This window comes from Lemur catta, chromosome 18 (genome assembly GCF_020740605.2).
Source record: "Lemur catta isolate mLemCat1 chromosome 18, mLemCat1.pri, whole genome shotgun sequence".
NCBI classification, from domain to species: domain Eukaryota; kingdom Metazoa; phylum Chordata; class Mammalia; order Primates; family Lemuridae; genus Lemur; species Lemur catta.
In genome coordinates, this window is record NC_059145.1 from 39,891,963 (window position 1) to 39,918,948 (window position 26,986).

At 51.5% G+C, this 26,986-nt stretch overlaps 1 protein-coding gene across 3 annotated transcripts; it reads left to right on the forward strand.

Annotated features, from left to right (window-relative positions):
- The first annotated feature begins 6,471 nt into the window (after positions 1–6,471).
- SHISA5 (shisa family member 5) lies at positions 6,472–26,786 on the forward strand. Of its 3 annotated transcripts, none has more exons than XM_045530321.1 (6): positions 6,472–6,657; positions 8,977–9,133; positions 18,143–18,226; positions 24,900–25,015; positions 25,194–25,406; positions 25,569–26,786. In XM_045530321.1, exons 1-6 carry the CDS (start codon positions 6,588–6,590, stop codon positions 25,646–25,648), a joined length of 720 nt encoding a protein of 239 aa, XP_045386277.1. In that variant the 5' UTR covers positions 6,472–6,587; the 3' UTR covers positions 25,649–26,786. The 3 variants fall into 3 exon arrangements, with proteins under 3 accessions (XP_045386277.1, XP_045386278.1, XP_045386279.1); XM_045530322.1 differs by having other exon boundaries at positions 6,472–6,654; XM_045530323.1 differs by lacking the exons at positions 6,472–6,657; positions 8,977–9,133; positions 18,143–18,226 and adding an exon at positions 23,039–23,232.
- The last annotated feature ends 200 nt before the right edge of the window (positions 26,787–26,986 follow it).

The following is a 26,986-nucleotide window of genomic DNA, read 5'->3' on the forward strand; positions in this document are numbered from 1 at the left end:
TAGAGTCAGAGGATATTTGGATAGAATGGAATGTTATTGCAAAGACATAGGTTTCAGCAATATTTGATTTTTATATATCATCTGTATAGGGCAGTGTTGCCATGTTTGGTTTAGACTGAGCATTAGTAATCCCCTGGGGCTGGCCAGGTGTGGTGGCTCACGCCTGTAATCCTAGCACTCTGGGAGGCCAAGGCAGGAGGATCCCTTGAGGTTAGGAGTTCAAGAGCAGCCTGAGCCCTGAGCAAAAGCGAGACCCCATCTCTACTAAGAATAAAAAAAATTAGCGGGGAGTGGTGGCACACGCCTGTAGTCCCAGATACTCCTGAGGCTGAGGCAAGAGGATCTTTTGAGCCCAGGAGTCTGAGGTTGCTGTGAGCTAGGCTGACGCCAGGGCACTCTAGCCCAGGCAACAGAGTGAGACTTCATCTCAAAAATAAATAAATAAATAAGTAAGTAAATCCCCTGGGGCTGAACACATTGTTTTTCTTTTTTCTTTTCTTTTCTTTCTTTTTTTTTTTTTTGAAAGGGAGCCTCCCTCTGTCACCTGGGTTACTGGGCTAGAGTACCCTGGTGTCTGCCTAGCTCACAGCAACCTCCGACTCCTGGGCTCAAGCAATTCTCCTGCCTCAGCCTCCTGAGTAGCTGGGACTACAGGTGTGTGCCACCACTGCCAGCTAATTTTTGTATTTTTTGTAAAGATGACTTCTTGCTCTTGCTCAGGCTGGTCTCAAACTCCTAAGCTCAAGCAATCTTTCTGCCTCGGCCTCACTGAGTGCTAGAATTATAGGTGTTAGCCACCATGCCCGGCCTGAGCACCTTGTTTTTGAAATTTTCTTTTTGTTTAAAAAAATTTTTTTGAGACAGGGTCTTACTCTGTCATCCATGCTGGAGTGCAGTGTTGCAATCATTAAGAGCTTACTGCAGCCTTGAACTCCTGGATTCAAGTGATCCTCCCACCTCAGCCTCCTGAGTAGCTGGGAGTACAGGTGCACGCCACCATACCCAGCTAATTTTTAAAATTTTTTTGTAGAGACAAAGTCTTGATATGTTAATCAGGCTGGTCTAGAACTCCTGGCCTCAAGTGATCCTCCTGCCTTGGCCTCCCAAAGTGCTGGGATTACAGGTGTGAGCCACTGCACCTGGACAGTTGTTTAAACAAAATTATTTTATTAAAATTGAAAAATGGCTTTGTGGTAGACCAGAAATAGTGACTGCCACACTTGGTTGGTGGCCACTGGTCTCTTTGGGGAGTTTGTGAGGAAAGTGACGAAGGTATGGACCTGTGCTGTCTTCACAGGGCCCTCCTTAAAGGGTGCTCACCCTACTTCCTCCAGGGGCCCCTGGATTTGTGAAATGATTTTTATCTGGAAAACTGGTGAGGGGTCTTCTGTTACAGCCAGGTCTCTGTTAGGAGCCATTTCATGTATAGCGTCTCCTGTCAGAATCCCTGACCCATGGAGAACAGTGACTACGGTGCCTGCTATGGGTTGAATTGTGCCGCCCCCAATACCTCCTCTTATGACCTTATTTGGAAATAAGGTCATTGCAGATGTAGTAAGTTGAGGTCAGACTGGAGTGGGGGGTGCAGTCCAGTATGCCCTAGCACCTTCAGAGGGAACGTGGTTCTGCCAACACCTTGATTTCGGACTTCTAGCCCCTGGAACTGTGAAATAATAAATTTCTGTTGTTTCAGCCACTCCAGTTTGTGGTACTTTGTTACACTAGCCATAGCAAACTAAAACGTTTCAAAGATGCATTCCTCAGCAATGAATTTCCCAAGGCCTCAGTGAAGGGAACATCTCCTGGGCCTCCTCCAGGGGCTCAGTTAGGGAAAAGGTAAGTTGTCCATGATAAATTCAGTCTAACATTTGTTTCAAATGAATGACTAAATCTGAAGGCTTTGGATTCTTTCCTCTACATTATACTAGGGAGCTTTTGGCATCTCGACCGCATTTAGTGAGACCCAGCTTTTTTCAGCTAACCAAGGCGACATGTAGAACAACCCCCAACAGCTTGAGCCAACACATTGAATCCCAAATCTGCTAAACGCACCCATATTTGATGAATTCAGCCCAATATAAACTATGTGCTTTCTTATCTCCTTTTTCTAGGACTTCAATCTGTTCCCACACATATTCTCCGTATTTTGGCCAACATAAAATAACAAAGTCTTGCAATTCTTTTGATATGTAAGCCTTCCTCTCTGGGCTTGACTTTGTAATAGGGTCTCCAGACACGCTGGGCTCTAAAAGCACTGGAGACCTTAAGCGGTTGGGCAGGAGGGGCTCCCAGAACAGTGGGCTTTCTCTCCAGAGCAACTTCTTCACCGTCTCCCAGGGGGCGGCGCCTCTATTGTCCAGTGGGAGCTCTCATTCTATTTTGTAGAATGGAAGTTGTCCCCATCCATGAATCTCGAATAAAAGCCAATTAGATCTATAGCTAAATTTGTTGTAGTTTTGTCTTTTGACAAGCCAAGTGGAAGAGGTGCACAGAGCAAGGTATGGGGGAGGGGTGCAGGGCTTCCAGGCCCTCTCTGAGCACACTGCCTTCCCAACACATCAATGTGTTCACCAGCCTAGAAGCTCCTGGAGCCCCATTGTTTAAGGGTTTTTATGGGGGTTCCATTACAAAGGCCTAATTGGCTATTGGTGATCTCTAGCCTCCCTCCACTCCCCAGAGGTTGGAGGATGGGGCTGAAAGTTCCAGCCCTGAGTCATCTCATTCGCTTAGGACAGATAGTAAATTCCAAGGGATTTAGGAGCTTTGTTATCAGGAAGGGGGGGCTGTGTATCCTCTACCTGCCATGGGTTGCCAGAGCCCTTCCCTTCACTGGGGCTGGGTTTTCATTGCCTTTACATCCAGCCAAGCAGATGACCAGTCTGGACACAGCCCCATTTCCCTGGGCACCTACTACCATTGCTGGTGAGAACTTCTCTATCAGTTGGAGGAAACTGACTCTGCCCAACTTCACCAGAAACCCGATTAATGAAAAGGAGCTGTGTAGCTCCCAGAGCCACCAAGGGTGCCGGGGGGCAAGGCTTGAAGTCCAAGCAGTGTCATCTCCAGCCCAAATCACAGTTCTACTTTGGCCTGGTGAACATGCCACTGCTGCTGCCACCAGGGGCAAGCAGGGGACGCTGTGACTTACAGAGACCTCATCATAGGCCCAGATACTGCGTGCTGCTACTACAGCTGCCATTTTCCCCCACCAAAGCTGGTTGCCAGCACCCCCATCAGACTGCTGGGACGGAAGGTCTAACTGGCTGGGCCCGGTGCAAAAGCCCTTGCCCTGGGCAAAGGAAGCTGGAAAAGTGAGGATTGGCATACCCCACTTCTGACACAGAGGAGCCGGGCCCAGGTGCTGGGTGAAGCGTGATGGTATGAGCCCATGGGCAATGCTCCACTTTAGTACTCACCACTCCTGGCCCCATGGGTCAGTCCTGGGCTGATAGGCCACATCCACACCTGGTCATGCACACCTGGTCACCCACATGTTGTCCCCCATGTTGGGCACTGGCTTTCCAAGTATCACTGGGAGTTGCTCTGGCCCACCAGCCCCATGCAGAATTCCCACCTACAACCTGTAACCAAGGTCCCAGCTGACACCAGTCATTGTTATCAAGCTGGTTACTTGAAGAGAGTTTTGTAACAAAAGTGCTGTTTACGGAGCTGTAGGTAGGTTTGGGGAGCCACCTAGGCTTAGGGCAGCACCTGGGCCTAGCCTCAGTGGAAGCCCTTTTTGTTCCTCGGCCCTCCTGGGCAAGGCAAGAAAGGGTTACTGCAACCTGAGGGGCCACCCTCAGCCCCCTACTGCCTCCTACCTCTATAATCTGTCCTGGGGCACAGGGGACAGGGCATGGGGTGGGGAAGTGGAGGTATCTGATTACCCCCAGGAGCTTCAGGTAAGGCACAGGGAACAAACAACCCCACACATGCACTGTCCTCCCACCCTCTGACCTCTAGCTCCTGCCTTCCTTCTACTGGCTAAGCCCAGCAAGAACCAGAGGAGGAGGGAACGGCACCTGCTGAGTGGGAGAGGGGCTGGGGAGGGCCTGACAAGAAAGGCTGTCTGAGAGGACAGCTGCACCGAGCAGGCCCTCGGCTGCCCCCCCCCCCAGCCCCTCCAACCTGTGCCTATGGCCTGGCATTATTGTCTTGCTGAGCTAGTCTCGCTGGTTTGGGTCCTCACATTATGTGTCCTTGCATGGATTTGGGTCCCCTCAATCTTGTTAAGATGCCCACATTTGGCACACGAGTTTGGTTTCTGCCTTGGAGAGGCCACTTTCCCCAGGAAACTTGTGGAAATCTCTGTTTCTAGGCCTTGCAGGCCTGACCCACAGGGTCTGCCCACACATGGGAAGACAGGCCAGCTGAGGGGCCCCTGGAGGATCTGGGGGTGGGGGAGAGAAGCCAAAGGCAGGTGATGGGAGGTGAGAAAGGGCAACTCTTCGGAGCTTGGGTGGAGGCAGGGACTGGAAAATCAAGGGACAAGAAAGCAAGTTCGTGGACGGTACAGAATGGAGCAATCTCTGGGGAGGCAGGAGTCTGGGCACCCGGGCACGGACCACGGATCAGAGTGTCGACCCAAAGTAAGTAACTGAGGCAAAAATCTCAGTCAATGGAGGTTTATTAAGCCAAAGTTGAGGATATACCTGGGAAAACACAAACCACAGACAAACCTGTGGCTGTTTTTCCGAAGGGGAATTTAAAATTTTCAGTATTTAAGGAGAGTAGGGCATAAGGAAAGGAAAAAAAAAAAAGAAAAGGCAGGGGGTTGGGGTAGTGAGACAAAATGGTTACGTTCTCGTGAGACTCAGAAAAATCTATATTTTACATAAGACAAGGCAACTGTTAGAAGAGAAAAAGGGAGAGAAGGAAGCATGAATGATGTAGATGTTCCTGGGTAGGTGGAAGAATGTCTGATCCTATCTTATCTCCCTTTTACACCTGGGAAGATAAGTTTGTAATTCATTATTAGTATGCAATCAAACAGACTTTAGGAGCTAGATATAGCCTGCAGGCCTAAAGTTACAATTTGTATGTCCTTGCTTATGGGAGGCCAGCTAGGAAATTTCCTTAAGGAATGATCTGTGGGGCCAGTCCTTCACAGGCACCTGAGGCCTTTACTTTTGCAGAGGGAGTTGGGGAGGGGGTGTCCTGAGATTTTTTTTTTCTTTTACGGGAGGATGGCTGGAGAGGTAGACATGAAGGGGGTGTGAAGCGGGTGTGTGGTGGCTATTTTTCAGGGGAAGGGGGACCTGGGCTGCGTCCAGCTTTGGAGAGTAGAGCTCAGGAGGCAGAGGTGGGATGAGGCCAGAATGTCAGGGAGGATGTGGTTTAAGGCCCTCATTAAGCCCCTCCCAGAGGGTATCCTGCCTGCGACAGCCATGTCCCTCATCCTCACATGTCAGGGCATGATGACTGCTGAGCATGGTGAGTCTTAAGCCCTTCTTGGCCAGGTGGTGAGGGGGGCTTGTTGGAGACCTAGGCCTTCCTCTCCCTATTCTAACACCCTGGCCTGGGAAACTGCTGGGGACATGTCAGATTTTCCCCTCAGGTCTCACTCTTTGTCCACAGCATGCCCCTGCCCACAGAGGAGAAGTATGTGGTGCCACACAGGGTGCACACACTGGCTTGGGTGACCCCTTAGTGTGACAGTGCATGTTTTCTGCCTTGACTACAATGTTCTGATTGTGCCAGGTGCAGGCTGGGGGCAGGTCAGGAATCCCGGGCATAAAAACAATGACCCAACTCTTTCCCTGGTTCTACCTGGGCCCCTGCCCCACAGAGAGCGGGGGTGGCCTAGTATGTGTCTTGGGAGCTGCCAGTTCCTAACCTCAGTCCAGACCCACTGAGCCAAGGGTGAGCCTGCCCAGGCTGGGATCGCGGCGGGATCACCGTGGGGATGGGGGTGTCATCCCAACAGGCAGGGGATGGAGTGTCCTCAGAGCTGGGGTCCTGCTAAGTCTTGGGACTGGTCTTCTGCAAGGAATCGGCATTTGTGGGGTGCCTACTGAGTGCCAAGGTCTGCGATGGGCACTGTCCCCGCACCAGGTCACCTCAGGTGGAACGTCGGGAGTGAGGATCCGCTGGGGAATACAGGGACCTGGGTGCGGAGGGCATGCGGCGCCTCCTAGGCGCACGCAGCAGGCGCTCAAGTGTTAGGATGCAGATCCCCGCGGGGACCCCCTTCCGGCTCCGAGGGCGGGGGACCGCCCCCCCCCAAAGTATCCGGTGAGCAGAAGGCAACTTTGGTGGGTCCCAGGCGACTGCTCGCGTCCCGGAAACGGTCCCAAGTTTTCGCGCCGACACCGGGGCGCGGAGCTGGCCCCAGGGCTGGGAGGGGCGGCCGCTTCCCCTCCTCCTCCTCCCCCTCCTCCCCCTCTTCCTCCTCCTCCTCCTCCTCCCCCTCTTCCTCCTCCTCCTCCTCCTCCTCCTCCCCGTCGTCCCCTCCTCTCCCTCCCGGGCGGGGGTTCCGGGAACCGGCCGGGGTGGGGCAAGGGAGCTGGCGGCCGTGCGGGTCGCTGAGGCTGCGGCCGCACCACGACCCGGTGTTGCAGTCTGTCCGTCCGTCTGTCCGCCCAGCCATGGCTGCGCCGGCCCCCGGGCCACGGATCCTGTTGCTGCTGCTGCTGCTGCTACCGCCGCCTCCAGGTGGTGAGCCTGCGGGTGGGGGCGGTTCGTCCTGCCCTGGGACTGGGGCAGACACTTCCACGCGCTGTCCTTGGAACCAGCCAGGCAGCATCAGCCCCACTGTGCCCCCCACCGACCTCTAGTCCCGAGGCCGTCAGCGAGCCCCCACGACGGCGCACGTCTGCTCCACCCCAGAGCCCCTCCATGCTTGAACTGACACTGCCTAGACCCCAGGCAGCTGCCACCTTTGTTCAGCCCTTGAATGGTGGGGAGGGGTCTGCCCTCCCTCTGCCTTCCCTTCTAGGGTATTGGGTCCCGGGAGGCTGGGGTAGGATTCCCCACCTGGCTTTAGCCGGGGCAGTGGCAACTGGGGGAGGCCTGGCCCCCCATGAGAGGCCTTCTCTCTCAGCCTCTGTTTTCTGGCTGGGAGCCCCCACGGCTGCGTCCAATGGCCCTTGTGTTCTGGAGACGCTGCACGCTGAGGCTGGCCCCTGGGGTGGAGGAGACACCACTGCGTGGGTTGGTTGTAGACTGATGATTCACAGAATTCACAGACTCCGCAGGGCAGGCTGGGGGCCTTTTAGGGGTAGGTATTGGAACTCCCCCTGCTGGGCCATAGGAAGCTGCAAACTGCTTTGGGGCCAGTGGCTTCCTGGAGGGGAAGGCTTTATTTCCTGGAGGTTGGGACAAATCTGGAGGACCTGGGGTAGGGAAATGAGAAGCGGAGTCCTGTGCCCAGAGTCAGCCGATCCCTGCAGTGAGCATGTAGGAGGGTGGCTGGTCCAGGGAGGTCTGGGAGTCCGAAAGCATTTGTGCCATGGACTCACTCACCCCTGTGTGTCTTCAGCCCCAGCGCAGAGGCTCAGGCTGGGCTGTGGCTGTTCCTGTAAAGACCCTGCTGGCGATGGGGTCACCTGAGCCACCCAGCAGCACAGGCCATGCTGATGGATACAGCCGGCCAAGCTGGTCTTGTTGGTGGTCTGACCAGCAAACTCTATGGCTTTTACAGAACAGGGTTCTGCCTGGAACTGCCAAGAACAAAGTGCAGCCCCCTAACGCCCCAGTTATCTCTTCTCAAGGAGGTCCCTCAGTGCCCCTGCCTTTGGGCCTTGCCCTACTAACAGCCCCAGGGTGCACGATACGCTGACCAGGCTGGGGACCAGATGCTGCCCACCGCCCTGGTGCCTGGCCAGGCTGGGTTTCCAGAGTCCGTGTCCTTTGCCAGGGTTGTTTCCAGGCCGACAAAGCCACATCTCAGGGATTATCATCAGACCTGTCCCCAGACTGCTGTAGTCATGTGGGCCTTGCTCTACTAGGTGTTCTGTTTGGGGTCTTCCCTGGCAAATCTGGTACTGTCCCTTCCTGCTTGTGGGCACTAGGTCTCTGCTAACGTAGCCTAAGTCTACATGGGAACATTTGACTGCAGCATCTTCCTGGAGGTTTGTAAACCTGGGGTCACCCATAGCCCTGGGTCATTTTCCACATTTGCTGTCAAACAGGTCTCCTCAGCAGGACTTTGTACAATGAGTCTCGTAAGGGTGTTACTAGATCCCAGCTCTGTGGCTGAGAGCCTTGTGGTAGTTCCAGGGCCTCAGGTGGTGCCACTGCCTTGGAGTCGTGTGTGCCTGCTGCAGGTCCAGCCCAGTGCTAAGTGCCTTATGGACACTTGTGTGCTGGGTGTGACTGGCTGACTGTGAATTGGTCAGGGGGCAGGGGGTGGTGTGTGAGGGTCGGGCCCTGGAGTTGTGGTGTCCAGCAGGGGGTGCGGCTGTGGTGACTGGGTGATGGGAGAGGGAATGAGGGTTAAGAACTGGGTGGTCCAGTGCCTGAGTGGTCAGCTGTGTGACTGCTGGGCTTGGGAGGAGGTGGCCTGCAGTAAGTCCTTGAAGCAGGAGTAGAATGGAAAGGTGGGGGATGGGAAACAGGCAAGAATGTGAGCAAAGTTTAGACAAGCTGGAAAGCTGGAGTGATATTCAGGGCCCTTTGTAGTCCAAACCCTGCCTGGAAGATTCTGGGCTTGGTCCTGAAGCAATAGGAGCGAGGGAGATCTGCGAGCGGGAAGTGGCCCAGTTGGACTCACACTTACAAATCTCACTCTCCCATCAGAAGGCCAGTAGACTGGCCGGGGAGAGAGGGAGCCCAGTCAGGGCCGCTCTGCTGTGGCCCAGGGTAGAGGGCAAGGCTGGGTGTAGTGTTGGCCACAGCTTGAGAGGTGGCCAGTGACTACGATGGCTCAGAGACAGCCCGGCATTCTTGGCTGGTGGCTGTGCTGGGGAAGCTGCTGTGTTGGCTGGGACTTGGTGCTGTGGGCCACTGCTGAACAGGTATGTCTCTCTGCTCCAGCCCACGGGGAAATGTGTGTCGCTTCCCATGGACTCAGCCTATTCCCCAAGTCCTGTCCAGATTTCTGCTGTGGTACCTGTTACGACCAATACTGCTGCTCTGATGTGCTGAAGAAGTTTGTGTGGAACAAGGAAAAGTGTGCTGTGCCTGAGACCAGGTGGGTGCATCTGTGGGTCACAGGGTGGGTGGCCTGAGCCTGTGCCCAGCAGGAGAATGCATGGTAGAGAGATGGCCCTGCCCCTCTGGCCTCAGCCCTCCCAAAGTGGTGGCTGGAGTACTGGGCCAGAGGGTTTGGGGAGCTTCTGTTCTAGGCTGGACTCCCAGGCCTGTCCCGTTAGTCTCCCTGTTTTACTGCTACCCTCAAGGGCGCCGGCTCACCCAGCTTTGGGCTGAGCAGCTTTCTCAGGGGTTGATGGTCTTAGGGGGCCCTGTGCTCACCCTTGAGCGTGTACTTGTACCAACATGTCCTCAGGATGGCCTGGGCATGAGTACCCCACAGTATGCTTGTGCATCTGGGGGATGTGCTTTGTGCAGGTGCCCTCTTGTGGACCCTGGAGGTCTTAGTGCATGGACTTGTGAGCTCTGTTTATGTCTTCCTGGCACAGCCCATGAATTTACCCTGCATCTACACCCCATGGTGTAGATGGGCTGGGACCAAGGTTCCAGGCCGCTGTGTGTGTCTCTGTTTGCCACATTCTGTTTCCTTTGTGTTTGGCCACAGGTGCAGAGGGCTGAGGTGGTCTCACTCCTCAGCTCATAGAAGGTAGTCATCATTCATCTGGGCAAGACCAACCCCTCACCATCTTATGTTTACTTTACTCTCTCATGACCATTCCATTCCCTTCCCACCCCACAGGCAACCAATCTGCTGTGTTTAAGGTGTGTCCTTTTGATTGTGTTCTTGCAAAGTCTGTATGGTTTTGTGAGCACATGTTTAGGGTTACAAGAACGCTCTTACTTTTTGCATTCAGTGTGGTGTTTGTAAGACCTGTCCACGTTGCTATGCACATCTGGCCTGTGCCCAGCACTGCTGTGTCATTCTCTAAGGTGTGAGCCCCAAACTGTTGCCATGATAGATAGCTTCGGTGGGCATCCTCGTACGCTTCCTCTTATCTCCTTTTACAGAGCTGTGTAAGAATTTCTTGGAAATATTCATGGGAGTGGAACTGCCAGGTCATAAGGATGTACACAGTTAATAAGGACTTCCCAGGTGCTCTTGGGAGTGGCTGCACTGGGCTGCACCCCTGCCAGCCATGCCTGAGAGTTCCTGACGGGTCATATTGTACCCTTTGACTTTTAAACTTTTGGCACCTTTGTATTTCACAAATGTCTTTTTTTTTTTTTTTAAATTCATTCTGATAATTTTTTTTAAGAGCAGGAGCATTTATTCCATTTATATTTAATGTAGTTATTTCTTTTTTATTTCCTATATTGTTTTGCTTTGTTTTTATTCCATTTTTCTCTTCTATTTACTTCTTCTTTTCCATTCTGTATGCATTATCCTTTTTTCTTGCCTGATTGCACTGGCTAGATCTTCCAATACAATGTTGAGTAGAAGTGGTGATAGCAGATGTCTCTATCTTATTTCCAGTTTTAGGGGGAAAGCATTCAGTCTTTCACCAGTAGGTGTGATATTAGCTGTAGCTGTTTCGTAGGTGCCCTTTATCAGGTTGAGGAAGTTCTCTGGTATTTGTAGTTTGCCTGGAGTTTTTTTTTTTTTTTTTGAGACCAAGTCTCGCTCTGTTGCCCGGGCTAGAGTGAGTGCCGTGGTGTCAGCCTAGCTCACAGCAACCTCAAACTCCTGGCCTTAAGCGATCCTACTGCCTCAGCCTCCCGAGTAGCTGGGACTACAGGCATGCGCCACCATGCCTGGCTAATTTTTTTTCTATATATTTTTAGTTGTCCAGCTAATTTATTTCTAGTTTTTTACTAGAGATGGGGGTCTCACTCTTGCTCAGGCTGGTGTCAAACTCCTGACCTCAAGCTGTCCTCCCACCTTGGCTTTTATTATATTTTTACCTCTGTATTTGTTTTTTTGATGGTACTATAAATAATGTAGTTTAAAATTTTCATTTCCTAATTATTCATTGATATGTATGAGTGTGGAAAAACAAACTCAAAGTGGTTTTTCTATTGTCTCACACCAAAACAATGAACACAGAAGATTTTTGTGACCAAATATGTGGGGGTTTCTCTCCAGATACCAAGGGAGCAATCAATTCTGTAGCAGACACAAGCGAGTATCCTCCAATTCAATTCCAGCACTATCCACCTGGACATGGCATCAGATCCGACAGGTTGAGGGCTCAGTTCCCAAGACTACCTCCACTTCAGACACCAGTTGCAAGTCAGGGCCTCTGGAACTTCTGACTGACCAGCTTCAAGTTGGAGTTCGCGCTACTTCCTCTTTGGGTTAAATTAATTTGCTGGAGCGGCTCACAGAACTCAGAGAAACATACTTACCGGTTTAATATAAAGGATACAGATGAAGAAATGTATAAAACAATATATGAGAAGGCAGGGCACGCCACCCTCCAGGAACCTCCATGTGTTCAGCTATCTGGAAGCTCCCTAAAATCCTGTCCTTTTTGGTTTTATGGAGGCTTCATTATATAAGCATAATTGATGAAACCATTGACCGTGGGCCACTGGTAATCAACTTAAGCTCCAGCACCTTCCCCTTCTTGCCTTCCTGGAATATAAATACAGTTAATTTTTATATATTGACCTGTATCCAGCCCTTACTAAATTTACTCTTAAATTGAGTGATTTTAATTATAGCTTCTTTAGGATTTTCTACAAAAACAATCAGGTGATTTGCATATAATGACAGTTTTATTTCTTCTATTCCAATCCTTATACTTTTTATTAATTTTTCTTGCTTGATTGTGCTGGCTAGGATCTCCAATACAATTGAAAGTATATTGATTAGATGTGTATTTCAATTGGATTGAAAGTGGTGATAGACAGTGTTCTGTTCTTGTTTCTGGTCTCAGAGGGAATGTCTTCATTATTTCACCATTAAAAATAATGTTTGTTGTAGGTTTTATTTAAGATACCCTTTATTAGATTAAGGTAGGTTTTTGCTATTCTGAGCAGTGATACTAAGAACTTTTTTTTTTTTTTAAACAAGTTTTTGGCCGAGCGCGGTGGCTCACACCTAGTAATCCTAGCACTCTGGGAGGCCACGGCAGGAGGATCGCTCGAGGTCAGGAGTTCGAGACCAGCCTGAGCAAGAGCGAAACCCCGTCTCTCCTAAAAATAGAAAGAAATTATCTGGACAACTGAAAATATATATAGAAAAAATTAGCCGGGCATGGTGGCACATGCCTGTAGTCTCAGCTACTCGTGAGGCTGAGGCAGGAGGATTGCTTGAGCCCAGGAGTTGAACTAGGCTGACGCCACGGCACTCTAGCTTGGGCAACAGAGTGAGACTCTGTCTCAAAAAAAACCAAACAAAAAACAAGTTTTTGGTGCCTTGTAAAAGGAGCATATTTCTTTTGGGTATGTATCTAGGAGTGGAATTGCTAAATCATTGGATGCATGTGTTCAGCTTTGGCAGATAATTCCAGTTTTCCAGCATGCTTGTATGAATACTATTTATACTCCCACCAGCCATGTATGAGAGTTCCAGTTGGCTCTACATCCTCTCCAAAACTTGGTATTATAAATCCTTTTTAAAAAATTGAGATATAATTACATGCAGCAAAATGTACAGATCATACTCTTTCAGTTCAATGAATTTTAACAAATGTATACATCTAATGTGTACAACACCCTAAAGATATAGATCATTTTATAGAAAACAGTATGGAGGTTCCTCAAAAAATTAAAAATAGAATTACCATGTGATCCAGCAATCCTACTACTGGGTATATACCCAAAGGATATGAGATCTGTATCTTGAAGAGATATCCACTGTCCCATGTTCATTCCAGCATTATTCACAATAGCCAAGATATTGAATTAACATAAGTGTCCATCAGTGGATTAATGGGTAAAGAAAATGTGGTGTATAAACACAATGTAGGCTTCAAAATAAGGAAATCTTGTCATTTGTGTTAACATGAATGAAACTGGAGGACATAATGTTAAGTGAAATAAGCCAGTCACAGAAAGACAAATATGGCATGATCTCACTTATATGTGGAGCGTAAAAACTTCAAACTCATAGAAACAGAACAAAATAGTGGTTGCCAGAAACTATGGGGTGGGGGGATTGGGGAGATGTTCGTCAGAGGACACAAAATTTCAGTTAGACAGGAAGAATAAATTCAAGAGATCTAATTTACATCATTATGGTGACTACAGCTAATCATAATATGTTGTATACTTGAAAATTGCAAAGGGAGTAGATTTTAAGTGTTCTCACCACAAAAATGGTATGTGAGGTAATGTATGTGAGATAATACATATACTAATTAGCCTGATTTAGCCATTCCACAAGGTATACGTATTTCAAAACATCATGTTGTACACCATAAATATATATAATATTTGTCAGTTAAAATAAAAGATATAGATCATTGCCATTCCTAGAAAGTTTTAATTTTAACAATTTTGGTAGTTGTGCAGTAATATCTCATTGTGTTGTTTTCATGATTTCTGTCTTTTTTTTTTTTTTTTGAGGCAGAGTCTTGCTCTGAGCTAGAATGCTGTGGCGTCAGCCTAGCTCACAGCAACCTCCAACTCCTGGGCTCAACTCGTCCTCCTGCCTCAGCCTCCCGAGTAGCTGGACTACAGGCGCATGCCACCAGATCCAGCTAATTTTTTTCTGTTTTTAGTAGAGACAGGGTCTCACTCTTGCTCAGGCTGGTTTCGAACTTCTAAGCTCAAGCGATCCTCCCGCCTCGGCCTCCCAGAGTGCTAGGATTACTAGGTGTGAGCCACCCAGCCCAGCGATTTCAGTCTTCTACTTGGTGAAACTTGATCAATGTTTCATATATGTCTTAATCAGTTCAGGATGCCATTATGAAATACTATAGACCTTGTGGCTTAAACAACAATTACTTATTTCTCACAGTTCTGGAGGCAGGAAGTCCAGGGTCAGGGTGCCAGCATGATCTTGGTATGGACCCTTTTCCTGGCTATGTCCTCTCATGGCCTTCTCTTGGTACTTACATGCAGGGAGAGAGACGAATTTCTCTTCCTCCTTTTATAAGGGCGTTAATTCCACCATTGTGGGGTCTCTATCCTCACAATCTCTTCTAAACCTAATTACCTCCTGAAGGCCCTGCTTCCAAATACCATCACATTGGAGGTTAAGGCTTCAACATATGAATTTTGGCAGGAGAGTGCACAAACATTCAGTCCATAGCATCCCAACCCCAAAATTCATGTCCTTCTCACAAGCAAAATGCATTCGTTTCATCCCAACAGCCCCAAAAGGTTTACCTTGTTCCAGCGTCAGCTCTCGAGTCTAAAGTCCAAAGTCTAAATATCGTCTAAATAAGACGTGGATGAAACCAGAGGTACATTTGCCCCTAAGGCAAAATTTCTCTCCATCTGAGAAACTTGTGAAAGTAGATTAAGATGTGTAATTCCATAATACAGTGGTGGGACAGGCATAGGATAGACACTCCCATTCCAAAAGGGAGAAATTCGTAGGAATAGACAGGTTCCAAGCAGTTCCAAAACCTAGCAGGACAAACTCCGTTAGACTTTAAGGGTTGACAATAATCCTCTTTGGCTGGATGCTCTGCCCACTAGACCCCCTAGGGTGGGAGTTGCACCGCATAGCTCTGCTGGGTGGGTGTCCTGGCCTTTGAAACTGAGATAGAGGCAACCCGGCCCCCCATCCGCATTTGGCCTGAGTACTCTGGGTGGGCGTGGTGGCCTTGATGAAGTCTGAATTATCTTTGGGGTCTTTTCCTTGTTTTGAAGAACAGTGTAGCTTCACAGCCACGTAGCTCCATGGCGCAGTCCTGTAGGATGTAAGACCCCCTTCCTTCGTTTCATCTCATCTCTGCCGCCTTCAGTTCAAACCTGAAGCCTTTCTGCTGGGGTGAATGACTAGGTCTGTGGTTCACACCCATTCTAATCTCATCAGATGGTTTTTGGACTACACTCTTAGTAGTCTCTGCAGTACGCATAGGCTCAGAATTTTCCAAATCTTTAAGTTCTGGTTCTTTTTTTGTTTAAGAATTCATTTTTCTCTTCTTGCATTTTACTGTAAGCAGTCAAAAGGATCCCAGCAGTTCCGTCAGCAGGTGTTTAGAAATCTCTTCAGCTGTGGGACACAGTGGCTTGTGTCTGTAATCCGAGCACACCTGGGAGGCTGGGTAGGGGGATTGAGGGGATTGCTTGAGGCCAGGAGTTTGAGAGCAGCCTCAGCAAGAGCGAGACCCCGTCTCTACAAAAAATAGAAAAATTAGCCAGGTGCAGTAGTCCCGGCTGCTCGGGAGGCTGAGCCCAGGAGTGTGAGGCTGTAGTGATCTATGATGATGTCACTGCACTACAGCCTAGGCGACAGAGTGAGACCCTGTCTGAAAAAGAAAAACACAAACAAAAACGTGGTGGCTCACGCCTGTAATCCTAGCATTCTGGGAGGCTGAGGCAGGAGGATCGCTTGAGGTCAGGAGTTTGAGGTTGCAGTGAGCTATGATAATGCCACTGCACTCTAGCTCGGGTTACAGAGCTAGACTATGTCACAAAAAAAAAAAAAAAAAAAGTTCTTCAGCTAAATATCCAGTATATTTCAAGTTCTCTGAATTGCTCGATCTTTAATCTCTTTAAATTCTTTTTTTCCTTTAATCTCATTGTTTAATCTTTAAACAGTGTATGTATTGTTGTTTTAGTGTCGGTATCTGATAACTTCAATATTTGAAGCCCCTTGTGGATATTTCTGTTTTCAGTTGTTTCTGTTGTTTTCGATGTATATGTTCTAGTCTCCTAGTGTTCCTGAAAATTTTTGATTGTGTGCCTCACATTGCATTTGCAAAATTGATTATAGAATTGGCATTTAGGACTTTTTTCCAGGGAGGACTTCTGTTGCTTCTGCCAGGAGCACTGGCCTTCCAGGATCACCTTGGCCTGTCTGCAGAGAGTGAGGTGATCGGAGCTGGGCTGTCTGCTCAGTTTGTCCCTTCCTCCTGAGGTCCAGCTTTTCAGGTCTCAGCCCAAGTGAAGGGTGTCACCAGGGCCTCCCTACCTGGTGGGCTCTGGATCTAATCCCTGTCACCTTGGCTTCCTAAAGCTTCCAGAAGTGCTGCTCAGCCTCTCTGCTGTCCCTCTGAAATTGGCTAATGCACGGAGAACAAGGACCTCAGGTGCCAGGCTTATCTTCGTGGGTCTTTATTTCCAGCCTCACCCCTTGTGCATCCCCACATGGTATCCTTCACATTGCTTTCCAAAGCTTCCATGCTGATTTTGTAAGAAATATTTTCTCCTTAGCTTTACTGGTTGTCTTTCAGATTTATTTGGGCATAGTTGTTTTTTTTTTGGAGACAGGGTCTCTCTCTGTTGCCAGGCATGAGGGCAGTGGCGTCAGCCTAGCTCACTGCAACCTCAAACTCCTGGGCTCAGGTGATCCTCCTGCCTCAGCCTCCCAAATAGCTGGGACTACAGGCATGCACCACCACGCCCAGCTCATTTTTCTATTTTTTTGTAGAGATAGGGTCTCCCTGTGTTGCTCAGGCTGGTCTGGAACTCCTCAAGTGATCAGATTCTCCCACCTCAGCCTCCTAGAGTGCTAGGATTACAGGCGTGAGCCACTGCGCCCAACCTATTTCCTATTTTTTGTTGTGTGTTTTTTTTTTTTCTATCTTTTCTCCTTTTTCTTGATTAGTCTTACCAGAGTTCTATCAGCTTTGTTTTTGTTATTCTTCTCTATTATTTTCTAGGGCTGTTGTTCTGTTTTACTTTCTCACTCCATTAATTTCTTCCTTGTTTTTTGGGTTTGCTTTGTGACTTAAAAAAAAAAGTCTTCTTGGCTGGGCGTGGTGGCTCATGCTTGTAATCCCAGCACTTTGAAAGGCCTATGTGGGAGGATCACTTGAGGCCAGGAGTTTGAGACCAGCCTGGGCAACCTACCAAGACCCTGTCTCTAGAAAAAAAATAAAATAATTAAGCAGGTGATCACTTGCGCCCAGGAATTCAAGGTTACAGTGAGCTATGATCAGGTCACTGCACTCCAGCCTGGGTGATAGCGAGACCCTATCTTAAAAAAAGATTTTGAGTTTGATACCTTCTTGTTTATTTTTAACTTTACTATTTTCTGATAAATGCTACTAAAGATATAAATTTCTCTTTAAAAAATACTTTAGCTGTGTTTTGTGAATTTTGACCTGTAGTATTTTCATTATCGTTCAATCCTACATATTTGTTAATTTCCTTTATGATTTATTATTTAACACAGTACAACTCACAGGGCTTTTTTGTTCTATTTTATTTGTGTTTTGGACCATGTTAATTAGCTTCCCAAGGTATGAGATTGTTTTTTAGCACTTTTTTTTTCTTTTTTTTTTGAGACAGAGTCTCACTCTGTTGCCCGGGCTAGAGTGAGTGCCGTGGCATCAGCCCAGCTCACAGCAACCTCAAACTCCTGGGCTCAAGGGATCCTTCTGCCTCAGCCTCCTGGGTAGCTGGGACTATAGGCAAGTGCCACCATGCCCGGCTAATTTTTTCTATTTTTAGTTGTTTGGCTAATTTCTTTCTATGTTTAGTAGAGGCGGGGTCTTGCTCTTGCTCAGGCTGGTCTCAAACTCCATAGCTCAAGCACTCCTCCTGCCTCGGCCTCCCAGAGTGCTAGGATTACAGGCGTGAGCCACCGCGCCTGGCCGGCACTTCTTTTTTTAATTTTTTTTCATCTTGTGGTCGGAGAAGATACTTTCTTTGTATGATATCTGTTTTTTAAAATCTATTGATATCACATTGGCCATTAATTTTAAACAAAACAAAACAGAAAACCAAAGAAAAAAAATCTATTAATACTTGTTTTGTGGCCTGATCTGGTCTCTCCGGGAGATGCTCCCGTGTGCACCGGAGAGAATGTGTGGCATTGCAGTGGGAGATCCCATGGACGAGGTCCATCTTTAGGAGGCCACTGAAGCTACCAGTTGGTGGTGGCTTTTGTTTGTGTTTTGTGTGTGCCCTAAGGTAGCGTTTGCTTGTCCCTGGTGTGCTAGGTGGGGCTTGAGTGTGTTAATCATGAGGTTTCTCTTTGCAGTGTGCCCACCAGCATGAAGCCACTGGAGCAACTGGGCTCGGCGCTGAGGTTTCGCTCTAGCTTGGACAGTGACCCCATGTCAGGGTAAATAAAGCCTGAGGCTGGGTGCGTCTTCCAGGCAAAGATGATGAGGGGGCTTAGGTGGGCTAGGGCAAGGGCTGTGGGGACTGGGATGATGCAGTCATTGGGGTGGAGCCCCAGAGAAGCTGCCACCATGCTGGACCACGAGGACCCTTGAAGCTTCTGTTGGAAAGTGTGTGTTGGTGTGCTGGGGTGGTGGGGATGGGGGTGGCTCTGGTTGGGTTGACAGTTGAAGGGCCAGGGGTGGGAGTCACATTGATCTAGGTGGTGGGGAGCAGTGGATGACTGATGGGTCCTGATGGGGGAGGGGGTGACGGTGATGGGGCAGTGGTGATGGTAACAGGTGTATCCTGATGGGGTAATGGTGACAATGGTGACAGTGAGGGGGAGATAGATGGTGGTGGTGGCAAGTGCATGGTGATGGGGTGATAATGGTGGGCAAAGATGCTAGGACAGCTGATGATGCCATGGTCCCTATGTCAGGACCTTCATCTCAGGGAACCAAGAAGCAACCCTGTCCTCCAAACTCCAGCCTCCTTGGCCGGTTTCTGTCCTGTCTTGTTGCCACCATGACAGGTGTGACACACACTTCATGAGGATGGAATGAGTGTGCTGCCTCACATGCATGTGTTTTCCTGGCTCGGGTCTGTTCTACTTGCTGTCTGTCTCCTGCGCTGGTGGATCTAGAAGCCCTTTTCAAAAGAAGGCCTGCCCAGGCCTGGTTGCCCCTTTGGAGGAGGGACCTTAGGCTCCAGGCCTGGGGGTGGGGTTGGTTCTTATCCTCCCCTTCCTGCCCTGGGCCTGGGCGGGCATGGGGCTCACTGGCTGCAGCAGAACGCAGGGCATGGCTCCTGTGAGTGGAGGAGAGGAACCCCTCCTCAGTGCCCCTCGGCTGGTCGGGCACTGAGACCTCCCTCCACATCCTAGAGCCCCTCTCCTGCCCCGAGGCCCAGGCTTGCAGATGGGTCCACAGGATTCTGACGCCTGGCCTGTGTGGGCCTGGAGGCAGCCCAGGGTGGGCCTCATCCTGAGGACAGTGGGCACCACGGAGGGTTCTGGGCAATGCTGGGGTCTGACAGGTGTTTTAGGAAGACCCACTCTGGCTGCTCCCTGGAGGATGGAAAGAGCAGAGGGGAGGGTGTGGCAGGCAGCCAGTGGGGGGCTGCTTTGGCTTCTTGGCCAGAGTGCTGGAGGCCGGAGGGAGTCTGGGCTTGGGAGAGGTCAGGATGGAGACCGGCATTCAGCAGCTGCCCACCCCGAAGGGGCCCGAGGGAGTGGGAGGTGTAGGGCTGCCCTGGTCTCTGCTCTGAGACAGGGCTGAGGTCCAGCCCTGAGTGGGGACGCAGGATGGATGTAGGACGAGGACAGGCTTGGGGTGAGGGGCTTGGGTGGGTGAGATGAGTGTGTGGAGGACTGAATCTGAGGGTCAGCGATGCAGATATCTCAAAGAGGAGCTGAGAGGGAGAGTTCAGAGAGGTGGGAGGACCCAGGCGGGTGGGTGGTCTGTGAACATTGTGACCTCTGTGATGTGCCCTGTGAAAATGGGGTTTCACACCCAAAGGCCATGGTGCCCTGGGCAAGAGCCGTTCTGTGAAGGAAATTGAAAAGCTAGTTGGAAGTGTGTACGATGAGTGTAGACAACTCTGTGGAAGAGTAAGACAGGAGTTGGTGGGGGAATGGACGTGAAGGGCTTTGTGTGCAGTAGTGGAGACTTGAGCTGGGAGAGCAGAGAGAGGGGACAATGCAGAACCAGCTCCCCAAGGGACACGGAAGGAGGTGTGGCTGCCAAGGTGCTGTGGCAGCAGGGAGGTGACTGGACCAGCTCAGGACACCTCTTTCCTCCTCCAGGTGTGCACATAGGTGTGTCAGCCCAGCCGCAGGCCACGGTGTGCACAACACTGGGCCTCCCTTGCTCCGTGCCTCGTGTGCCCTGCCCCTCCCACCACTCCTGCCCCTCCTGCCTCCCACCTGCTGGGAAGAGCAGAGGGCTAGAGTGATGCTCCCTTCCCACACCTCACTTCATCTCTTGTCCTCTGCTTTGTTCTGAGCCCCAGCATCACACAGTAAGGGGCAGTGGGTGCTGGGAGGAGGGTGAGGAGACAGGGTCATCAATGATACCTCTCCTTTGAGCACTCTCTGGCCTCCTGTCCAGGCCCAAGGAGATGTCTTCTCCACTGGCATCCGTTTGCTGCCTTCTCAGCCAAGGGCACTGTTGTTGCCCGCCAGAGAGTTGGCTCCTTGGTGGGGTCCAGCCCCTGCTTCCTGGGCCGTGGCCAGGAGCTCAGGAGAAGCCAGCAGGGGAAAGACCCTGTGGGCCAGGGGCCCTGTGCCAGCTCTGCCCCCACTCCCCACCACTGACTCCTCTTCTTCTGCTCCTTCTCAGACTCTCGCTCTTGGCTGTCCCTGTGGGCTGTTTCTTGGCTTCCCTAAGAATGAAGTACCAGGTCAGAGCACAGGGATGGTGGATGAGCCCATGTCTGCCTGGTCTTGCAATGTCACAGCCTGGAGCAGGGGGTGTCCTCCCTTGATGGGGGCTCTGGGCTTCCCATAGTGTGGCCATATCACCTTTGGGCACACGGTTGGCTCAGGCCTTCTGCCCCCGAAGACTTAGGCAGGTGACTCTGAACCTGCCCTGTTGAGTGGTCAGTGGCCCATGTCCATTCTTGGCTGCTCCCTCCCTTCAGCTTCCTCAGGCTCCCTGTCATTCATGTTTCTTTCTCTTTTTTTTTTTTTTTTGAGACAGTCTCACTCTGTTATCTGGGCTAGAGTGCCGTGGCATCAGCCTAGCTCACAGCAACCTCAAACTCCTGGGCTCAAGCAATCCTTCCGCCTCAGCCTCCCGAGTAGCTGGGACTACAGGCATGCGCCAGTGTGCCCAGCTAATTTTTCCTACTTTTAGTTGTCCAGCTAATTTCTATTTTTTGTAGAGATGGGGTTGCATTCTTTTTTAGGCTGGTCTCGAACTCCTGACCTCAAGCGATCCTCCCGCCTCAGCCTCCCAGAGTGCTAGGATTACAGACGTGAGCCACCGCACCTGGCCTGTCATGTTTCTTTTGGATCATGATTTCATGGTCCTTTCCCAGCTTCTGGCTGCTCACAGGACAGTCAGACAAGGCTGGTGTGTTTAAGCACCTGAATGGAGTACCTCTGGCTGCAGGCCCCAGGCAGGCCACCACTGACCCGCTGCCCTGACTCCCACGTGACAACGCAGGGGAAAGGTGGGGAGGCCGATTAGGCCAGGTGTGGCCATGGCCAACTGCTGCTGCCTCCCAGCCCTCAAAACCTCCTTTCTGCCACTCAGGCCCACTCTGCTACAGCCTGTCTGCGCCTGCCAGCGTCATGGGGAGAGCGCTGGTGTCCTGGGTCCAGAGACAGCCTTTGCTCAGTTTGAGCGTTGGGAATCCTCCACCTCCTGCAGGCCGCCCAATTCTCTGCAAGCCCTACAATATCGCCCAGCCTCCCTGCCTGGGTGGCTGCTCCTCCGGCCTTCAGGCCCCTCCTGCTAGGCTGAGTCTGCCTTCTGAACTTGGCCTTCAGACTCCTCAATCCAGGAGGTAGCCCCAGCCTTGGGAGGCCCCATTCCTTCCTCTTGGAGGTGTGGTTCTGTGAGTACGGTAGCCTGGTGTGACCATGGGCCCCCGCTGCACTCTGCAGCCACCCCTCCAGTGTTGCTTGGCTTCCTCAGGGTGTCATGCCTGGCTGTCCTGCTAGGACTACCCCTGGAATCCCTAAGAGAATTTATTCATTCATTTGTCAGATATACACTGAGCACCCACTATATGCCAGGCACTGGGAATACGGCGGTGGCCCAAAGATGTCACAGGTGCAGTTAATCAAATGCTCACACAGTGGAGTGTATTTACAAACTGAGGTAGAAAGGAATTTAATTCTGTAATAGCATTTACTGAGGACCCTGACCCCGTCTGCGTAGCAAGGGAAGGTGTCCCTGCGGAAGTGATGAGGTCTGAAGGGTGAGCAGGAATTAATTAGGTGGGGGTGGGGCGGGAGGAAGGAAAGGGCCAACCAGGCAGGAAGAACTGCGTGTGCAAAGGCTCTGTGGCAGGATGCGGCATCGTGCTTTCAAGAGCTGAAAGCAGGGTGTTGTGGCTGGAGCCCAGAGAAGGAGGGAGGGTGGGAGTCCCAGACCACAAAAGGCTTTGTGGGTCTAGTGAGGAGTTTTGTTTTATTTAAATTTTAAATTAAAGATTAAATTTTGCTTTATTGTAAGTTTCAGTCTGGTGAGACAAATTCCAGATTTTTCTTTTCTTCTTTTATTGTCTGCTGTAATATATTCGCAGGAAAATACAGAAATACACACACACACACACACACACACACGCACGCACACAATTTAGCAAGTAGTTCTAAAGCACATTCTTTTGTGATCTCAAGAGCTACAGGAGCCATAGGAGGCATATGAGCATGAGTGACATGATGGGACCTGGCAGGGTGGCCCTGGCTAGGTGGCCAGGGGGAACATGGGGAGGCAGATTAGTGGCTTGGGGAGTGCACTGGTGGGAGAGGAGGCGCAGAGGGTTCAGGCTGGACCTTGCTCATTGCTTGTGTGTCAGCCAGGGCCCCAGCGTTGCGCTCTGGCCCCAGGTGGATGAAGGTGCCCATCCAGGAGGATGGCTGGAACAGGGCTGGTGGGGATGGGGGTGGTTGGGGCACACGTAGAGGCTGGGGCATCTCTCAGACCCCCCAGTGGAGCTGCCCTGGGTGGCCAGGCCCCTGTAGGCACGGCTCTGGGAAGGCAGCCAGAGTGCCTGGCTCCCCCTCCTCCCCTCTTGGCTCCTTGGCTGCTGGCGCAGCTGTGGCGCCTGGGCCATACTGTGTCTTTAAGAGGGTGGCTACAGGCCTATGTCTGTCCTTCCTGCTGCTGACGTCATCTGGAGGAGATTTGCTTTCCTTTTCCCCTCTGAAAGGGGAGGAGTTTGAAACTGAGTGGCCCATGATGGAAACAGGGGAAGTGCAGGAGGCCCCTGGGTGAAGGCGGAGGCTAACATGGGGTGAGCTTGGGACTGTGTGCGTGAGAGACCGAGACCGAGACAGAGAGCTCGCCCTACAGTGGCATGTCATTGTGTGTGAATGTGTGTGTGTTTCTCTTCCTGCCTCTGGCTGGGCAGGAAGACACCTATGATCTCTCTGATCTGATGGTCCTATCCTGGGGCCTTGTCCTGGGCTGCGTGGGGGCCGATGGCTCCTGTTGGGGAGCTCAGCCGGGTGCTTTTGAGCCTTGAGCACGGGATGCTGAGGGCCTGTTCTTAGGCATGTTCCTGGGCTGTGGGGGTGGGGACCTGCTTCCTCTCTGGGCTGTGAGGGGAAAGCCCCTGGCCCCACCCTCCCTGGGCCTCTGAGGGGACAGATGCGCCCTACAGCTAGCAAAGTTCCTTCAATTTTTGAATGTGTCTGGTGCAGTTACCAAATGTTTGGGTTTTTTAATTTATTTATTTATTTATTTTTTGAGACAGAGTCTCACTGTGTTGCCCGGGCTAGAGTGCCGTGGCGTCAGCCTAGCTCACAGCAACCTCAAACTCCTGGGCTTAAGCAATCCTTCTGCCTCAGCCTCCCGAGTAGCTGGGACTACAGGCGTGTGCCACCATGCCCGGCTAATTTTTTTCTATATATATTTTTAGCCGTCCAGATCATTTTTTTCTATTTTTAGTAGAGATGGGGTCTCGCTCGTGCTCAGGCTGGTCTCGAACTCCTGACGACAAGCGATCCTCCCGCCTCGGCCTCCCAGTGTGCTAGGATTACAGGCGTGAGCCACTGCGCCCGGCCACAAATGTTTGCCTTTTATTAGACTAAAGCTTGGCTTCTGGGAACACAAGAGAACAGTAAGGGACTGTGTCTGCCTTTGGAAGTCAGATTTGGAGAACTTCCCAGACAAGGGCCTCCACTCCAGGTCAAGGGTCCGGCAGGGGAGCCTCCTGCCCCCAGCCCCTCTGTGTCACCACCTCTGGCCCTTAGCCGCCTCATCTGTGAAGTGGCTGGGCTGGTCAGAGGTGGGGAGGCCAGGGATGTGTGTGAACACCGCGCACAGTGCTTGCCACACAGCAAGTGTGCAGTGAGAGGCCACAGTCCTCATCACTCCAGGGGACCGGCAGCCCTGCCTGGGCTGTGGTGGGAGAGCGGAGGAACACTGCAGGCCTTGCCCTGCTCTTCTGGCCGCACTGGCCTCTGCCCTCCTGGAGCTTCTCTCCCATTTGGCACCTGTGCTTCTGGAGTCATTTTATCTTCCACATCTGCCTCCTACACTGGACCCTGGGCTCCCAGAGGCCAGGGTTGGTTGTCTTGCCCATCGCTGAGGTTTTTGACTCAAACCACACAGTGCCTGGCTTGTGGCATGTGCCTGATACCATCTGCTGAACCAGGTGGCTGGGGGTGACAAGATGTCTGTCGGGGGAAGGCTTGAAGAATGAGCTCCCATGCTCCTGAGGGCAGGGTAGGGAGCAGACCCTGGCGAGGTGCTTTGCATAGACTTACAGACACCCCTGTTTAACACATGAGCAAACCGGGGCTGAAACAGGTTCAAACTACACTACCAGGAAGTTGCCATATCTGTATTGTCCAGAGTCCTTCTGGCAAGAGGGGTGTCCCCTGGGAACCGGTGAAGTGTGGATGCTGGTCCTGGGGAGGGACGAGAGGCCCTGGGTCATGACCAGCTCTTTGGCAGGTTCGGAGCTACCGTAGCCATCGGCCTGACCATCTTTGTGCTCTCTGTTGTCACCATTATCATCTGCTTCACCTGCTCCTGCTGCTGTTTATACAAGATGTGTCGCCGGCCGCGTCGTAAGCATGGCCACCCCACCCCCTGCCCTACGGTGACTCCCCTTGTGTGCGGGTGCAGACCCCTGGGTGGGCAGGGGCAACACCAGGGCCTGCTTTGGCTAAGCTGGAGGGTGGGGTGGAAAGCCTGGCCCTCACAAGCTGGGGAGATGGAGGGTCCTGACTGGGATTCTCTTTGCAGCGGTCGTGACCACCACCACAGCCACCACGGTGGTGCATGCCCCTTACCCTCAGCCTCCAAGTGTGCCACCCAGCTACCCTGGACCCACATACCAGGGCTACCACGCCATGCCCCCGCAGCCAGGGATGCCAGCAGCACCCTACCCGACACAGTACCCACCACCCTACCCGGCCCAGCCCATGGGCCCACCGGCTTACCACGAGACTTTGGCTGGTGAGTGCCACTGCCAACGCTGTGACCCTTCCTGGTCTCCCAAGCCCCCACCTGTACCCCCTCAGGCATCCATCCCAGAGTACGTGGCTGAATAGGCCTCTGCCCGCTTCTGCTAGCCTGCCATCCATGCCTGTGGCCAACCAGTATTCTCTCTGTTTTTAGGAGGTACAGCCGTGCCCTACCCTGCCAGCCAGCCTCCGTACAACCCGGCCTACATGGAGCCCCCGAAAGCAGCCCCCTGAGCGTGCCCCTGCCTCTTTGGCTGCCACTTGATTATGTCATGTGTGTGTGAGTAGCATGCAGGCACAGTTCCTTACTGCCCTGTGCGTGGTGTGTGTGCTGTCTGTACACGTGGCTTCTTCTGATGCCGACGAGGTGGGGAACAATCCTTGCCAGAGTGGGCTGGGGCCAAACTTTGTTCTCTTCCTCCCTTGAAATTATGCTTCCTAAAATCTCAAGCAAAATTCAAAGAATGGGGTGGGAGTTCTTTTCCAGCTCGCCCTAGGGCGACCAGGTGTGGCTTGTCACACTAGAGTAGTGCAGCCTTTTGTGGGCATGATGCAGATGTGCTGGTTTCTTCACAGTGGCGCCACCGTTTGAGGCCGTGGCTTGTCCCCAGGGTTTGGTGTACCCTTTGCAGAGCCAGGGCCATGACGTAGGCAAGTGGTCAAGCTTGGCATCTGGCCAAGCTGGGTTTCAGTCCTTTGGGCAGATGTCCCTGGAGCCTGTGCCATACCCAGTGGGAGTTGGGCAGCCTCCTGAAGCCAAAACACCTCAGGCAGAGCCTCACCCACTCCTGACAGCTGCCTGGCTGGACCGCCCCTGCATCCTCCCTGGGGCCACCTGGAGGGCCACGTCCACTCACGGCCTGGCTGCCCACGGGGAAGCTTGCCTGCCCTTGCTGGCCCTGGCTCCTGCCACAAGTGGGCGGGGCGTCCTCTGTCCACCAACACACTCAGGTCTCTTCCCTGCAGTGTTTTTGTTTTACTTTTAGCCAAACATTTTGCCTGTTTTCTGTTTTAAAATGTTCGTGATAGTTATGTGAAACTGAAACCCCTGGGTCCTAGAGGGAAATGGGCCCATGGAGAGGGACAACTTGACAACTCTGATGTCCCTGCTTCCCCAATACCAGCCTCACAGAATATCCAATTCCTCTACCCCAGTCTACAGTTTGTCCTGACAGCAGGGACACCTGGGCCAAGGGGCCATCTGGATCAAAGGAGGGGGTGCTGGGTGGCAGCTCTGGCCCAGACATGAATACCTCGGTGTTCTCTGTCCCTCTGTTGATGTCTCACTGGGTCTGTCTTAGCTTTGTATCTGTCAATGTATTTCTCAGTCTAGGGTCTGCACCCTTGTTTATAATAAATGCCGACATTTAGAGCTTCTGCCCCTTTCTTCATAGCCTTGGCTGCTGGGATTAGGCGTTAGGCTGAATACGTGTCCACCATTTGGGTTTCTGTGTTTTCCCTACTTTTATTGGGCTCAGATCTTTGACCATCCTGCTAGGGAGAGTGAGGGACAAAGACTGTGCCCACTTCTGCCCCCTTCTCAGGTCCTGAGTATAGACAGAGGCTCAGGCT